The sequence below is a fragment of the Punica granatum genome, chromosome 6 (genome assembly GCF_007655135.1).
Source record: "Punica granatum isolate Tunisia-2019 chromosome 6, ASM765513v2, whole genome shotgun sequence".
Lineage (NCBI taxonomy): Eukaryota > Viridiplantae > Streptophyta > Magnoliopsida > Myrtales > Lythraceae > Punica > Punica granatum.
In genome coordinates, this window is record NC_045132.1 from 24,284,520 (window position 1) to 24,299,206 (window position 14,687).

General features: G+C 42.3%; 3 protein-coding genes across 6 annotated transcripts; 1 reads left to right on the plus strand and 2 right to left on the minus strand.

The window, feature by feature from the left end:
- The first annotated feature begins 1,276 nt into the window (after positions 1-1,276).
- Positions 1,277-4,090, plus strand: LOC116209820 (TATA-box-binding protein 2). Its single transcript, XM_031543536.1, has 10 exons — positions 1,277-1,550; positions 1,897-2,009; positions 2,131-2,218; positions 2,373-2,444; positions 2,577-2,627; positions 2,963-3,007; positions 3,092-3,184; positions 3,281-3,382; positions 3,473-3,546; positions 3,680-4,090. Coding segments are annotated over exons 2-10 (603 nt in total). The 5' UTR covers positions 1,277-1,550; positions 1,897-1,932; the 3' UTR covers positions 3,681-4,090.
- On the minus strand, positions 4,082-7,251 carry LOC116209819 (2-oxoisovalerate dehydrogenase subunit beta 1, mitochondrial). Of its 2 annotated transcripts, none has more exons than XM_031543535.1 (13): positions 6,912-7,251; positions 6,460-6,571; positions 6,331-6,366; positions 6,144-6,203; positions 5,995-6,052; positions 5,818-5,915; positions 5,465-5,554; positions 5,309-5,362; positions 5,150-5,236; positions 4,792-4,887; positions 4,625-4,702; positions 4,458-4,544; positions 4,082-4,359 (listed from the first exon to the last, which is right to left on the minus strand). In XM_031543535.1, the coding sequence occupies exons 1-13, from the start codon at positions 7,082-7,084 to the stop codon at positions 4,324-4,326; spliced, it is 1,065 nt and encodes a 354-aa protein (XP_031399395.1). In that variant the 5' UTR covers positions 7,085-7,251; the 3' UTR covers positions 4,082-4,323. The 2 variants fall into 2 exon arrangements, with proteins under 2 accessions (XP_031399395.1, XP_031399393.1); XM_031543533.1 differs by having other exon boundaries at positions 5,309-5,377; positions 6,912-7,249.
- A 617-nt stretch (positions 7,252-7,868) lies between these two features.
- Positions 7,869-12,151, minus strand: LOC116209818 (YTH domain-containing protein ECT4). Of its 3 annotated transcripts, XM_031543532.1 has the most exons (10): positions 11,885-12,149; positions 11,268-11,344; positions 10,911-11,070; positions 10,742-10,815; positions 10,526-10,604; positions 10,035-10,345; positions 9,371-9,943; positions 9,068-9,280; positions 8,832-8,978; positions 7,869-8,708 (listed from the first exon to the last, which is right to left on the minus strand). In XM_031543532.1, exons 1-10 carry the CDS (start codon positions 11,910-11,912, stop codon positions 8,517-8,519), a joined length of 1,854 nt encoding a protein of 617 aa, XP_031399392.1. In that variant the 5' UTR covers positions 11,913-12,149; the 3' UTR covers positions 7,869-8,516. The 3 variants fall into 3 exon arrangements, with proteins under 3 accessions (XP_031399392.1, XP_031399391.1, XP_031399390.1); XM_031543531.1 differs by having other exon boundaries at positions 10,035-10,604; positions 11,268-11,341; positions 11,885-12,151; XM_031543530.1 differs by having other exon boundaries at positions 10,035-10,604; positions 11,885-12,150.
- Between the last annotated feature and the right edge of the window lie 2,536 nt (positions 12,152-14,687).

The window sequence follows — 14,687 nt, forward strand, 5'->3', positions numbered from 1 at the left end:
TATGGCCTTTTGTTGGGCCCTATATTCTTCTTCTTTCTTTTTTTTTTCCCTTGTGGGTCAGAGGTCTCTTGGAGTAATTCTCGAGTTTGATTGAGGGCAGGAGCTTCGTCTAATCCAATAGTTAGCTGCCTTATCACCATGCACCAACGGTCTCCAACATTTATTCTATATCATATATACTAGATACAAAGGACCGTGCTACATACAAAATTTATTAATGAAAATGTATATTGTAAGTTCGATCAAATAAATTAAATATGTAAGCAGATGATAAATAAATGAAATCTAACCAATCATCAAGTATGTTAATCATTTTAAACTAATCGATTAATTAAATTTTGAAAAAAGAAAAAGAGATGGAGTTGTGATTGTTATGGGAACTTGCAGCTAAGAAAAATCAATACCTAAAAATGTAAAATATAACCGTATTGCAAATCATGCAAAATATGAGTTATAAAGCAAATTATGCATTTGTTGCCTTAAATCCGAGTAGATACGTGAACTTGTTAAGGTTGTGTTTAGTTTTAGAGTTGAGTTGAGTTTTTGTTTTAATTGATTTGTAATGATTATGTTGTTGAATTATGAGAAAAAAAGTGTTGAAAAATAATGAATAATTGAGAGAAAATAATGACTGTGTTGTTAAATTGTGTGAAAAGTAATGAATAGTTGAGATAAAATAATGATCGTAGTTAAATTGTGAAAAAAATAATAATTGAAAATATTTAATATTAAAAATTAAATTCAATGATTGCAAAATGAAAAATAAAAAATAATAATTATGTTGTTGAATTGAAAGTGAGTGGAATATAATTTTAAAAATTTTGAATATCGAATACGCTTATAATAGTAATGTGTGTCAAATCAAACGATTGAATTGGAGTTCAAATTTGTCTCATCACCCTTTCTCCCGAAGTTATGGGGCAAATATGAGAGCATATTATTTTTTTTTCTAATACATCAAAGTTAGTTGCGCTAGGAAAGGGGAGAACTTATGATGCAATTATTATTATTATTATTATTATTTGCAAGCTAGTTTCACTAGGAAAAATAGGAGTATTTTGGCCATGAGGAGAGGGTAGGCCGGGAATTGCAGATCCAGCATGCCACGTGGCGAGCAACCACTGGACCTTCACCCAACAAATCCAGCAGAGAGGTCATCTCAACCTGTCCCTCCTGAAATTCCCAAAACACCCCCAGCTCGCAGCCTACTTCGAGGCCAATTCCGGAAACCTATATAAGGCCGAGGTGCCCAATAGCCCTACGCAACCCTCCGTCTCCATAAGCTTCCCCCAAGTCCTTCCCATCCCCCTCAGATCTCTCTCAAACCTCATCTCTTTCTCTCTCTCTCTCCCTTCTCCTTTTCTCCCTCTGATCTCTCCTCTCACCCTTTTTAAGCCTCCGATTACGAATTTCTGAACCTTCTTCTCTATAAAAGACCAAACTTTTCGAATCCTTGGCGCCCTTTTCTCACTGATTCCGTGATTTGTCCTGCGATCTGACACTCCAAAACCCCCTATTCGTCGATCGGAACCCGAGATCTCCCATACAAGGTCCCTATTTGCTCTTATTCCTGATTTCTTTCGAGTAAATCGAGACTGAGATGCCTCAGCTGAGCTAAAACTGGACTACCCATGTTCGAATTTACTTGGGATTTCATGTGGGTCGATTTTTGTTTCGATTGCTCGTCTCTTTGTCTTTTTTGAGCATAGATAATGGTCCGTCGATTGGAACCTAGATATCCCGGAGGGGTCCCCTATTTGCGCTTAATCCTGATTCTTTCAAGCAAATAATGGAGCCTAAGATGCCTCATCTGGGCTGTAACTGGATGACGCATCTTTGAATTTAATTGGGTTTTCATGTGGGTTGATTCTGTATCCATTGCTTGTCATTGAGCAGAGATAAAGGTCTGTCCGTTGGGAGGAAGGGGAATAAATGGCGGAGCAGGGCGGGGAAGGGAGCCAGCCGGTTGATCTCTCGAAGCATCCTTCAGGGATTGTTCCCACTCTACAGTGAGTTCCCTTCCCCGTATATCTCTCGATTAGATGCTGAAAACCAGCTTAAAAAAGTTAAAGAGTTACATGGGGTTTCCGTTTAATAATATCCGACATTGAAGGCCCTGTCGTAATGTAGGAACATAGTCTCGACTGTCAACCTGGACTGCAAATTGGATCTCAAGGCCATTGCTTTGCAAGCCCGTAATGCTGAGTACAACCCCAAGGTACGTCATGTGGTTTGGACAATCGTCTACTCATGAACATACTTGGAAAGCATGTGCACGTAATCCTGCAAAACTGGTGGTTTTCGTTGGAAAGTATTTTGCTGAAGTTGGGATCTGTTGTAACCATCTAAACAAAGCATTGATGGTGTTGCAGCGTTTTGCTGCTGTGATTATGAGGATAAGGGAACCAAAGACTACAGCGTTGATATTTGCATCTGGGAAGATGGTGAGTTTTGGTGGAGCTAGCTGCTTTCGTTGGCTATATATGCTCATGGCTCTGTTCCGGGCATGATTGGACAAATGTTAGTTAACGTTGAGTTCATGATGTATTAACTAATGCCTGTTTGGCTTTACTCAGGTTTGTACTGGAGCAAAGAGTGAACAGCAGTCAAAATTAGCAGCACGAAAGGTACTTATTCAATCTAAGTTTATGCAACTTGTCATGAATATTGTGTGCGATTTCTTTGAATGTAGCAGTATAATGTATTTGAGAGCTTGCTGTTTGGTTCTGTATTCTGACATCAACTGTGTACTGCACCTGATTTTGCATGCTAAACTTATCTAGATACTGTCTAGGCTTCGTTATTGGGCATTAATGTTTTAGAAAAGAAAATGTTATTTTTTTCCTTGGTCGTGAGCGCTAGTTCTTAATTGAGTTGGTTTTTTCCTGTTTCGAGAACATGTTAATGTTTTGAAAGGATTCACTTAGAAACTAGTGCGAATTCTTTGTGAATACTTTTTCAGTATGCTCGAATCATCCAGAAGCTCGGGTTCCCAGCTAAATTTAAGGTAATATTACTTTGAGGAGCTAGCTTTTTTTGGTCGAGGAATTGGAGTGCGTTCTCTTGTACTGACTTTGCTTGTGATGTGTAGGACTTTAAAATTCAGAACATTGTGGGCTCCTGTGATGTAAAATTTCCAATAAGGCTCGAAGGTCTTGCATATTCCCACGGTGCTTTCTCAAGCGTGAGTTTAAGCTGCCTTTGATTTCGGTTTTTTCTGGGACTTATAAGGAGTTATGGGCTGAATAGGTGATGTGATATAAATTTCTCTTTGGCACAGTATGAACCAGAATTGTTCCCTGGGCTGATTTACCGAATGAAACAACCGAAGATTGTCCTCCTGATCTTTGTGTCCGGCAAGATCGTTCTCACTGGAGCTAAGGTAGATTGCTGTGATCCTTGTGTGAGCCCAATCCTATTCACACATATGGTTTATCTTCCGATGATCAACTCCCTGCATTGAATTATCCAGGTGCGAGACGAGACTTATACGGCTTTTGAGAACATATACCCAGTGCTTACAGAGTTCAGGAAGGTTCAGCAATGGTATGCTAATGGAACTCATGACTTTGTGCTGTTTCTGTCATTAGTTGAGGAGTTCAAATTAAACCTTGAATCTCCATCATCCAGTTAATAATAGCTTATAACAACTCGTTTATTCAACTGGATTTGGTGACAGATATCTACGGGAGGATTTTGTCGCCATGCTTCAGGGAGCTTTTGGGTGGGAGTGGTGGTCACTGACTTTGGATTGATTGAATTGTAAATAGAGCGAGGAGATTGTGAACATGGCTTTCCTTTCCTGTAATCTGAAGAGATCAGCTCCGCAACTATATAATATTCCATGTTATATACTTTTAAGATCCCATGTCCAAAACGGTTGAATATAAAGTTCCCATTTTGGTCGTTAAAAGCCCCGGCAAGGGGCCGATAATTGGTACTGTGGAGTCGGGAGATGTGGAGTCGGCAGATCACCGATGTTTAATGTTATTATTTATCAGACTGGTCATGAATTTGTACTGTGAAAACAGTGACATGAAGATAAGTTGCCTCTAGTCTTGCACTTTTTGGAGTGCCAGAGTTTGAGAAATTTTGAGCTTTCCTTTTATTTCTATCCAAATACATCTGAAGGTCATCGGGCAAAGTGTTCCAGGCTCATTTCAATCCGATTTCAATCTGTAAGGCTATCACACTCTTTAACTCATATGCAACAATGTACCTTTTTCTACAATTGTTACCTTCACAGAAGTGACTACAGTTTTAGACATATAGACCAAAGCTTCGAAGCATCAGAATATGGCAGCAGATTGCAGTATGACGAGATTAGTAGTTCACAGTGGCTTTTATAGCATCCAGTATCTGCAACCACAAGACATCCAAGAAACTTGAGCTAAAAATTGAGTACGATGGATGCAACGCTGAACTGCTAACAGGAACTGGTTTTGAATCAATTTTACCTTGTTCTTTGTGGGCATATAGAATGGCTCGAACACAAGTGGGAAAGGGGTGTCAAGACCGCAAATTCTAGCAACAGGAGCCTCTAGCTGCAAACAAGTTCATATTTTCAAGAACCGTCCAAATAAAGCTAGATTAAAATAATGATCCCCTTTAACTATATACTTACTCGTAAGAAGCATCGTTCGACAATAGAAGCGGATATCTCGGCACCAAAGCCTCCAGTCACGGGAGCTTCATGACTTATCTGCAGATAAAATAAAAATGCTATACTTATCGCAAGAGATTCTTGTAAGACAACATAACCGAAGCGAGTGAAGGTCATCATGCACTCACCAGAAGTCTCCCGGTTTTTCTAACAGAGGCCTCTACTGTCTCCTTGTCCCACGGTATTAGGGTCTTCAGGTCTATAAGCTCACAAGAAATTCCCTCCTGCAGCATTAGAAGCAGTTTCTTTTTCATATAGTATCCAATATATTAACGAAGAATTGAAAATTACACATGATTAAAGTTCCATCTTTTAATTGAATAAACAATGATATAAATGGAAGGTTTGCAGTTATCCTCTTGTTCTTATGAGTATTGCAGCTTTGAGATCAAATCATAACTATTTTTTGATAAATAAACTGGCCAAATCAAAATTATTACTGATAACAGAAAGAGCGACTAAAACTCAATTCCAACAAGAAATCACCTTTTCAGCACCAGCACATGCTTGTTCCATAATAGACAGCTGAGCTCCCCAGCCCACTACTGTTATGTCGCTGCCTTCACGAATCACCTGAGAATCAGGTTGCTTCATCACTGCAATCAGAAGTCTTTATCTACAGAAGCCAAATCTATAAAATTTTACCTCTGCTTCTGATAATGGCAACATGTAATCCTCCTCTGGAACCTCTTCAATAGCCTGTCGGTAAAGCCACTGCAAATCCATCAATAATAAGTTAGTAGAATTTGAAGCTGCAGACAGAGAATCAGGTATCCGTTTAACTGGTTTTAGGTAAATAACCTTTGGTTCGAAAAAGACAACCGGGTTTGGGTCTCGTATGCACGAAAGTAACAATCCCTTTGCTTGGCGGGGACTTCGGGGAATGACAACCTACATCAACAATCTCTGAGAAACTTGTTAGCAAACGCTCGATGAAAAACATGATTACATTCCCAACAAAATCTCAGTAAGAGAGAGTTCACAGGTTATTTTCCCTATTCTAAAAGAGAAAAAATGTCAGACCAAGAGATGCTTGATCATATGTATGTAAACCACCTTCCCGGTATACACATCATAATGCAGTAGTCTAACTGCATATATAGGGAAAATGAGGACTTGTTGGGATTATTGTTGATCAGGACAGAGAAACATACTTTGATACCGGGGACATGGCAGAAGAAAGCTTCTGGAGATTGCGAGTGGTAATGTCCACCATGGCCCACAGCTCCATAAGGAGCTCGAATCGTTAAACCTGGATATTGAGTGAGGATCTTAGTAGCATATAGAAGAGTATTGCCTTCTCAATTTAGGATGGTAAAAACCAAAAGTACCTCCACAATTAAATTGATTGCCACTTCGATATCTGAACTTAGATGCTTCATTGACAATCTACTACAATAGAGGGCGCCTTGTTAAGTAAAGGCTGAACCGAGTCTCAGGCTGAGATGAACTTAGCAGTGAAGTGAGGAAGACTATTTACCTGATCAAATGCAGGAAATATGTAATCTGCAAATTGAATTTCGGCTATTGCTCTGTTGCCCTAAAATGTCAAACAGAATTCATGATATAGCATTTGTCAAGAGCCCTCAGGAGGCCCGTCGTGTCGATGCTTAAGCTTCAAATGCGAAATCAGGTGCATCAAGAATGGATTAACTCATCAGACTTACCATTGCTGCCAGACCAATACCAAACCCAACAATGCCCTGGAAGCAAAAGATTATTTAAAATACTAGGCATCATGCACAACTCGCAAGAGAAACAAGCTCTGTTAATAACTGATCTCGCTGTAAGAATACCTGCTCGCATAGAGGGGTGTTGAAGACCCGACTTTTACCATACCGATCAGCTAACCCTGTTGTGCAGCGGAAGACGCCACCAAAGCTCACATCCTCTCCGAACAAGTAAGAACTGAGAGAAAATCACCACAGAGTTCCCAGAAACAATGCAACATCAGCATTGCGAGTGAATATGCAGAATCGTATATTCAGGAACTCGACGAAATCACATATCGAGCACGGCTTCGACGAATTGAATTAAACGTCTCCTCCTCCTCCTCCTCCTCCTCTAACCCAATAAAGCAATAATCTTTCTTAGACCCTTTTCTTAATATAATCGAAGAAAGTAATTGGTCAATCTAGCTGATCACCGAACTCCTCACTGTCTGTTATCAGTCGCATGCAACGAAGGTAACAGAGATATATTTGGTTTGGGGATGATCGGGGACATTTCGGATAAGACAAGACGGTACCGAGGGTCGGATTCCAAGGCGATGTGGAGGGCCTGATTGATGGCAGAACAGAGGTTTGAGGATTTCCCGCCAGCCTGCGGAAGCTGGAAGAGAGATTTCTTCGTATCCTCGCAGGCGGTGGACAGTCCCCTCCGGGCAGCAGCGGAACCCAGTCTCCTCAGAGCAGACGCCATGTCCCAAGAGTAGGAGAAGGGATCGGCTGCAGATGGAGATGGAGATCGGAATGCTTCAGGAGCTTCGGTTGATAGAAGATAAGGACGAAGGAGAAGCTAAAGCTGATGAATTCTCTCTGTAGTGAGCAGATGGGTAAGCAGGTAGATACAGCTGTTGACTCATCAGCTCGCACGATATCCATTTTTCATGCATGTGTTTCTCAAGGTCACGACATATCTTATTTTAATTTTAAATTTTTTTAAAAAAAAATTAGTTTATTATTGAGATGGGCAATATATGTATGTTTTTCCTTTTAGCACGTACTTATTAGATGCGTCCATGATGATAAACTGGCCAGGTTCTATTACAAACATCTTCCACATTTGACAATCTATATCTGAAAAATGGGAAACCAGGTTTATGCGACACCCCGAACACTTCAAACTCGACCACACAATCGACCCTCAAAAATCAGAAGCAATTCCAAGTTCTCACTTACGTCTTCAACGCTATATCAATCAAGGCTCGCTGTAACCCACACGCTTTGGGCTCTAATGGCTAATAAAGGGCTGCAAGTGGCAGCTCACCCACCCTCCATCAGGCCATGACAAGATTCGTAACAGACGATTGAGATTGGGATTTTGTCATTCCAACTACTTATGTAACCATCCCAACTGGGCCACACAACATATAAGTTTGGCCCCTTGCTCGCCGAATTCACAGCCGAAGATGAATCGAATCGAGACACGTATATAGAGGAGAGACCCCAGAAGGGTATTAGAATAGAAAGTCGAAGGACCAAAGTGGAGACAGAAAAATAAGGCGGACTTTCATTGAAAATCTTCCGGAGCATATATAGCTCCAAAGATACTACTATTACTGACTATTTCATTCTTCCCACCTTGTTTTCTTCTTCTTCTTTTTTCTTCTTCTTCCATCTGTGTGTCTCTCTCACAAAGTACATATTCTGTTTTGATCTGCTCTGCCCTCCATAAGAGGATCTTGATTTTACAAGGTAGGGAAAACCCAAAAAAAAAATACAAATAAAAATAACAAAAGCCAAAAAAAAAAAAGGAAAATAAGCTGAAACAAAAAGGATGTAGAAACCAACCCCCTAATACCCTTCACCCCATGACAAACTCCTAGAGACTGAAAACCTGTTAGGAGCTATTAACTAAATCCTACTGAAGAAAAAAAAACCTGAAAACAAGAAAAATCAAAAACCAAGCACTTAACCCAACAAATGGAACTCGAATGTCGCAGCATCTGAAAAGCCTGCCTCCGTATATCCCTCCATTCAGAGATGAATTCTCCATCCCCCCACCGGATTATTCAGTACTCGACAAATAGAATCTGGCAGCCGCTCCAGTTTGAACGAACAATAGCATCAGCGGATGTTGGTTTCACAAATCGGTGCTCCATCGGTAAGGCCGCCGCTATGTATAGAGTAGATTAACAGCCGTTTGCGACTCCATTTGCGACTGCAATCAGCACTTTCCCGTCTTCAGGTTGCTTCACATCTCCATTAGCTTGGGCCGCTGGGGCAGTTTCCTTAACCAAAACAGATGCTACTTCCGGTGACTTCTGCAACTTCAGTTCCCCATTCACCACGTCCTTCTCACCGTGAAGCTTTCCTTCCCAAACCTGCATTAGAGAACAATTTCACATTTCAGGAAGGAAAAACAGATAAGAATGGTGATTTCAACCAAGTGCTTCCTGTCAGAGGCATGAACATCAATAACATAGTGGATTAAGGAAATGACTTGCCTGTTTCTGGACCTGCTGTTGCTTAGCCTTCTTCTCCTGAATTGCCTTCTGCCGGTTCTCATAAAACTCAAAGTCATCCAAAAGGCAAGTCTTGGAGGAGTGTTCCTTGAAAATCTTGATCATCTTCAGACCTTGTTCTAATTTCACCTGCAGATGACCACCACTTACTGCTTAGTACACATAACACCATGATTAGGATGTCAGCAGAGTGAAAGAATAATATTTCACTAAATTACCTCCTGAGTGTCCCGGCTGTTAGTAACGGGCTTGTTCTCATTGTTCTCTAGGATGATGTGTTTCAGTGAACTGTTGGGTACATCCTTAACAATGTGCCACTTCACTGGGAAACAACCATACCACTTGTCCTGCTGCCAGTACTCAACATTCTTGTTGAAGTCTACTGGGCCAACCATTTCCGCAACACCAACAAATTGACCACTGGTATTGACCTGCATAGTTTATTACAATAGGTAAGCAAAAATACCACAAAGGAGTAATTCGAGTAGAGAAAACCTAAATTAATGAATTCGTTCACTCACCGAGAAGAAAAGGAAGATAGGACAGCCGCCATCTTTCTCCTGAGACTCTTTGTACGCTGCATCAAGTTTCTTGTTACCATTAGGAGTGCTGGCCCAAACATTGTACTTGATGCTCTTGTGTACGTCGTCCTCACTGTAGGACTTGATAATGAAAAACTTAGCATCAGCATATTCCTCAGGAAAATCAGATTTGTTGTACTGCTCACGATCAGGAGCCAAGCTCTTCATTTCATTCTCCTCCTCAGTAGTTCCATTGGCAGGCAAAGTTTGACCCTTCACTGCCACTGCAACAGGTGTAACGCCTCTCTGGTTCTTAGTGTTCTTCGCTCTTGGTCCCCTGTTGAGCTCATTCAGACCATCTGCACTATCATTTCCATAGCCATAGTAGCCATTCCCACGTCCCTTGTTCTTATACTTGTTGTCAAAAGCTAGCCAATTTCGTCCAGCTGCTCCAAATCCCATGCCAGATCTGACCGCACTTCCATACTGACCGTATAACTTGTTTGGGTACATCCTATTCATGAAGGCATTAGCTGTTCCTATGCCAGATATTGGTCTTGGGTGGTGTAAACCCTATGAACCATGAAAGAAACAATCATCATAAAAACTGGAAACACTAAAATAATGAAGGGAAAAAACCATTTATAAGAACAATTGTGCATACCATGAAGTGAGAATTTGGCCGGAACTGCTGGTTCCTTGAAGAAGGGGCACTGTTAGCATTTGAAATAGTGTTGTTCATCGCACCACTGGTAACAGGCCTAGGCTGCCCATCTGAAAACACCGAGCCATCCAACCAAGGAATGGGAGAACGCATCCCATCAAACCCAAATCTTGGATCCTGGTATCCAGGAAAAGCACCCCTTCCAAAGGACCCATTGGAATTGAAAGAACTCTGATGTGCTGATTTCACTGGAGCTGAACCAGCGGTTCCCTTCACCGCCCCATTAGTGGTTACACCAGAGTTGCTGTTAACTGTTTCAATGGGCAAAGGCTTTTGGTCAGCAGCAGAAGAGGCTGAAACCTCCCCCTGAGGAGGCGCAGTGGGATTTGCATTGTACGGGGCACTGGTCGGAGCCAGTGGCTGGAAATAAGGCGATGGGTAATGATAATGCTGGGTCCCATAAAGCTGATCATTCCCGGGAACAGGGGTACCTGCTGGTGAGTATGGACCATAGGGGGCATACCCATAGCCAGGGTGATAAATAAGAGACCCATCCTCTCCATAAACACCCTAAAAAAGGGAACATACGAACATGTTGCATTAGATCAAAGATATCATAAGCAAATTTTCTGGACCAAAGTAGTCCATAAAGAAATAATAGCCCATTCAACAGTTAGGGCAAGATACAACAAATTGCAATAACTTACAGAAGTCAAATCAACGCCCTCAGCATTTGCATAGCGGGAGTAATCTTCCCAGTTATTCCCAGTAGCATCATACCCTAGAGCATTTTTGGAATATATTAGCAGCAATTCATAAATAAAAATGGCAATCGCTACAAACGCAAACCATAATCTGGTCCAATAATCAATTTACCTCCATAATAATAGGCAGTGGAGGGATAACCATTTGGAACATAGCACATGGTCGGATCCATGAAGTCTGGTAGCACAGGGGTCATTGCGCGGTCATTCGGCTGGACCTGACCATTTGCGGCGTTACCCGCGTCAACAGACCCATACTGATTCGAAGAAGTCTACACGAGAAAGAAAATTACAATAAGACGATTTCCCTCCAGCGCAAGTAATTCGCAGAGAAAATTATGCTGAAACAAATGATATCATGTCAACGTATTATTGAGTCTCTCGACTGCAAAGATCGCTCTAAAAGAGTGCACACGAGGCTCAAGTAAGCAAATTTATACATGGATAGAAGATGCAAATGTGGACTCACCTTTTTAGTTGGTTCGGGTATCTCCAGGGGCTTGGGCTGAGCATCCAAGGAAAGCTTCTGGAGCAAATCTGTGGCTTCTGATGGGGACATGAGTAAAAGAATAACATGTTTCCCATGGACATGGAAAATATAATAGTGACCTTGCACGCTACATGGGTCAGTGACCCAATTCAAAGAAAAGTCAATCACGCAATATAGAGACAGCAAAGACATCTACCCTCACCAATCTAACATGAGCTAAGATGCGAGTATCACCAAGTTTCGATCTCCTAACCAGAAGAAATACCGCTGACTTCAGCGAGAAATTACGCATCCAGACAAAAAGTTGACAAGAACCAGCAAATCTGAGCAGGGCGAAAGCATATTAAAAAAGCAAGAAGCTAAAAGATATCATTTTATTGCACAGAAACGCCAACGAAAGCATGTGTTTTCGGCGGAACAACATCCATAACACGAAAGGAAACCACAAATCACACCTCGACAACAACCTTCGCCAACAAGAAAAATGGAACAGGGCCACACAGCCGGGATCTACCAACAGACTCGAATACCGACACCCAAATTCGACACGAGAAGGTGCGAAATCGAAACAAAACAGAGCGCGATTGAAAGGATACGATCTGCGGGAGCGCCGACGTTAGCCATGACGAGAATCGACCAAAAGAGAAGATCGATGAGCAGATCTTCGGGGGGCGGGTAAAAACCCTTGAACCGGAGCCTCCAAGGGTTTAAGATTGGCGGGCGGAGGGAGGGAGGGAGGGGGGCAAACCCTAGGAGGGAGGGAGGGAGGGGGAAGAGAGAGAGAGAGAGGAGAGACGTGAGGCCTCAAAGCAGCCGCCAAGGGTTTGAGGGGTTTTGGGAGGGAAGGAGGAGAGAGAAAGACGAGAGGCGGAGGGTTTTGTTCCATTCATCCAGTCAGTGATTCAAATAGCACCACGCGAGCTCTTACCCCGGATCACCCGCGGGTCACGACCGTGACCTCATCTACCCAATCGGGTTGGACTATCTCTCCACGTGGCGGTGCCCGAGGAGGCGATATTATTGCCGGGGTAGCTGTCGCGTGGGGCCGGAGGAGTTTCACTGGTCAGTGAGACGTGATATGTCACCGTTCGGTGAGGAAAAAATTTGCTAGTTCCCCTCCCCTGAAGTGAGTGCCCATTTAAAAATTGGTGGGAAGAAACCCTAATTAGGGAAAGGATGTAGGCGTGTCCCCATCACGGACAAGCCCTAATTCTGGTCTTATTTGGGAGCCCAATTTAGGCCCCTTTTAGGCCTAAACGGGCCTCCATAGGTTCTGGAATCTGAATGACCCTTAATTTTGTTTATTGTGGATAGATTCTTATGGAACCAAAAATTAGTTGATTTTGACATTTATGGCACACTAGAAAGAAAATGAAAATGAAAGCAAAAAGGACCCTAGAAAAATCGGTTCGTCGAGAATCCTCCTGATCCTGTAATCCAAATCATTTTGACATTGACCATTATAATTACCAACGCCATCTCCTGTTCAGTCATGCATCGGGTATTTCATAAGATATTGGAATTGACGTATTCAGAATCAGTCTTGACAATTCGTGCGAACATAATTCTGCGTGATTTTCTCCTCCATTTTTCTTGTTCCACCTTTTCATTTTTTATCTTTGTTTTGCTCTTTCCAAGTCATATATTTGACTTGGAAAAAAAATCCAAACCAATGCGGCTTGGACAACCCTAAAGGCTTACTCGGCTGGAGTGGCATATGCTGAAAATGGGAGCACAATAAGATTACGGTGTGCTCCTTCGTTATCCTCAACTCCATTGCAGGCTAAAGCTAATGCAGTTCTCCTTGCCATCTCTTTAGCCATTGATTTTGACCGGTCGAAAGTATGGATCGTTACCGATGCCTTAATTCTTGTTCGTGCTATCCTTTGGCCAAAGCATGTTCCCTGGGAGCTTAAGGACATTTTATCAGATATTACTAGCTTACTTTCTAAACTTTCGGACTTCTTGAATTTATCAATTGGAGAACCTTCATGCCCACTATCTTTGCCAACTTGGGCTTAGGTCAAATTTTGATGTTCAGCATGCGTATGAAGGTCTACCTTGCACAAACCCTCTTTATTAGTAATGAGTAAAGTCAGTTTATCCAAAAAAAAAAAAGGTCATATATTTGACATGTTCCACCTTTTTCATGTCCTTTGATGGGGCGTGAGCTTCATAAAAGTTTTAGGAGGCCGTGGAAGAGAATCATCCACATAAACAACCTGTCCTGTACCTCCACTTGGGTTTAGAATGACTTGGACGGTCCGGGTGTATGCGCCATCCCTCCAAGAAGCACGGTGGGTCCTACCATTTGTTAGGAAGAGAGCGCATGCGCCGGGAGGACAGAACAGCTCTTCCCACTTGGGTCTAGCCAATGGGATATGCGTGCGGCTGCTACGGACTTCCAAACACCTGTGTACCGGGTGTAGTCCGTACTGGGCCTTGGCCCATTGAGACTGGCCCAATTTATCATCGTTAACGAAATTGTACAGCCGGATCGCATCCGACCGCGTATTGTTGCGGTATCGTCCTCGGTACCGAGCACGAGCATGGCAGTTCATTTCTCATTCCACATCAGTGCGTGTTCCTTTGGCTTTCCCTTATTTTCCATTCCAGTAATACGTCAAGTTTCTTGTAATCTGGAAAGCGCCGTGTCGGCTCGATAGTCTGAATCCTTGCATGCCCAACAGAGACAACGAGCTATGTAATGTAGGTACAGATGATGCATAGTCCGTTCATCATGAAAAACATCCATAGAACAATCCTTATCTGCATGTTCAGCGCACACTTTGCTTCTAAAGGCAGCAAATTAAGAGCTATTATTATTACTCGAGACTTTTTTCCTTTTCTCTTTGTGATTTAAAAATGATGATTTCCACGGCATCACCATCAATTCGATCCTGATGATATTGATTACACGCATGTGCATGCTCCCTTATCTGACCGTGCTCGATAGATACATCCTCGGTGCATCTTCCCACCGTGTTAAGTCCGAAGTATAACCGGCAAGTCACGGAATATGAGCGACTGCAAATTCAAAACTCACTCGAGTATTATACTGTGTCAAGATGCACCCCGAACTTGTCCTGTCCGTCTCATTTTTTGCATCGTGGCGATCAGGCCTCATGCGGATACACGGGGCACCAACATCACCCGACCTGCATGTGGGTGGTTTGGCACCGTGTTCTTATAAAGTCAAAAAGGAGCAGTTGTTGTTTATGCAGCTCCGACTCGATCACACGTTGCTCATATGATGGCAAGACCTATAAAATATGCATGTGCTGTAGAGATGAATCGAAGCGCAACAGAAGTCGGAACTTCGCGATTCATTGCCATTGAGACCATGTAAACCCCGAAGCTCGTAGCTGGATGAACATCAAACCTGCAGAATAGAGAATT

What these genes read in the sequence shown, in the direction of transcription:
- LOC116209818 (XM_031543530.1), bottom strand. Translation starts at nt 11,912, where the DNA reads ATGGCTAACGTCGGCGCTCCCGCAGATC. An exon ending in AGGGCGTTGATTTGACTTCT is followed by an intron (nt 10,605 to 10,741) that starts GTAAGTTATTGC and finishes TCCCTTTTTTAG; the next exon opens with GGTGTTTATGGAGAGGATGG. An exon ending in ACAGCCGGGACACTCAGGAG is followed by an intron (nt 8,979 to 9,067) that starts GTAATTTAGTGA and finishes GGTCATCTGCAG; the next exon opens with GTGAAATTAGAACAAGGTCT.
- LOC116209819 (XM_031543533.1), bottom strand. Translation starts at nt 7,084, where the DNA reads ATGGCGTCTGCTCTGAGGAGACTGGGTTCCGCTGCTGCCCGGAGGGGA. An exon ending in GCCTTGGAATCCGACCCTCG is followed by an intron (nt 6,572 to 6,911) that starts GTACCGTCTTGT and finishes ATTTTCTCTCAG; the next exon opens with TTCTTACTTGTTCGGAGAGG. An exon ending in GTATTGGTCTGGCAGCAATG is followed by an intron (nt 6,204 to 6,330) that starts GTAAGTCTGATG and finishes TTGACATTTTAG; the next exon opens with GGCAACAGAGCAATAGCCGA.
- LOC116209820 (XM_031543536.1), top strand. Translation starts at nt 1,933, where the DNA reads ATGGCGGAGCAGGGCGGGGAAGGGAGCCAGCCGGTTGATCTCTCGAAG. An exon ending in GGGATTGTTCCCACTCTACA is followed by an intron (nt 2,010 to 2,130) that starts GTGAGTTCCCTT and finishes GTCGTAATGTAG; the next exon opens with GAACATAGTCTCGACTGTCA. An exon ending in TCGTTCTCACTGGAGCTAAG is followed by an intron (nt 3,383 to 3,472) that starts GTAGATTGCTGT and finishes TGAATTATCCAG; the next exon opens with GTGCGAGACGAGACTTATAC.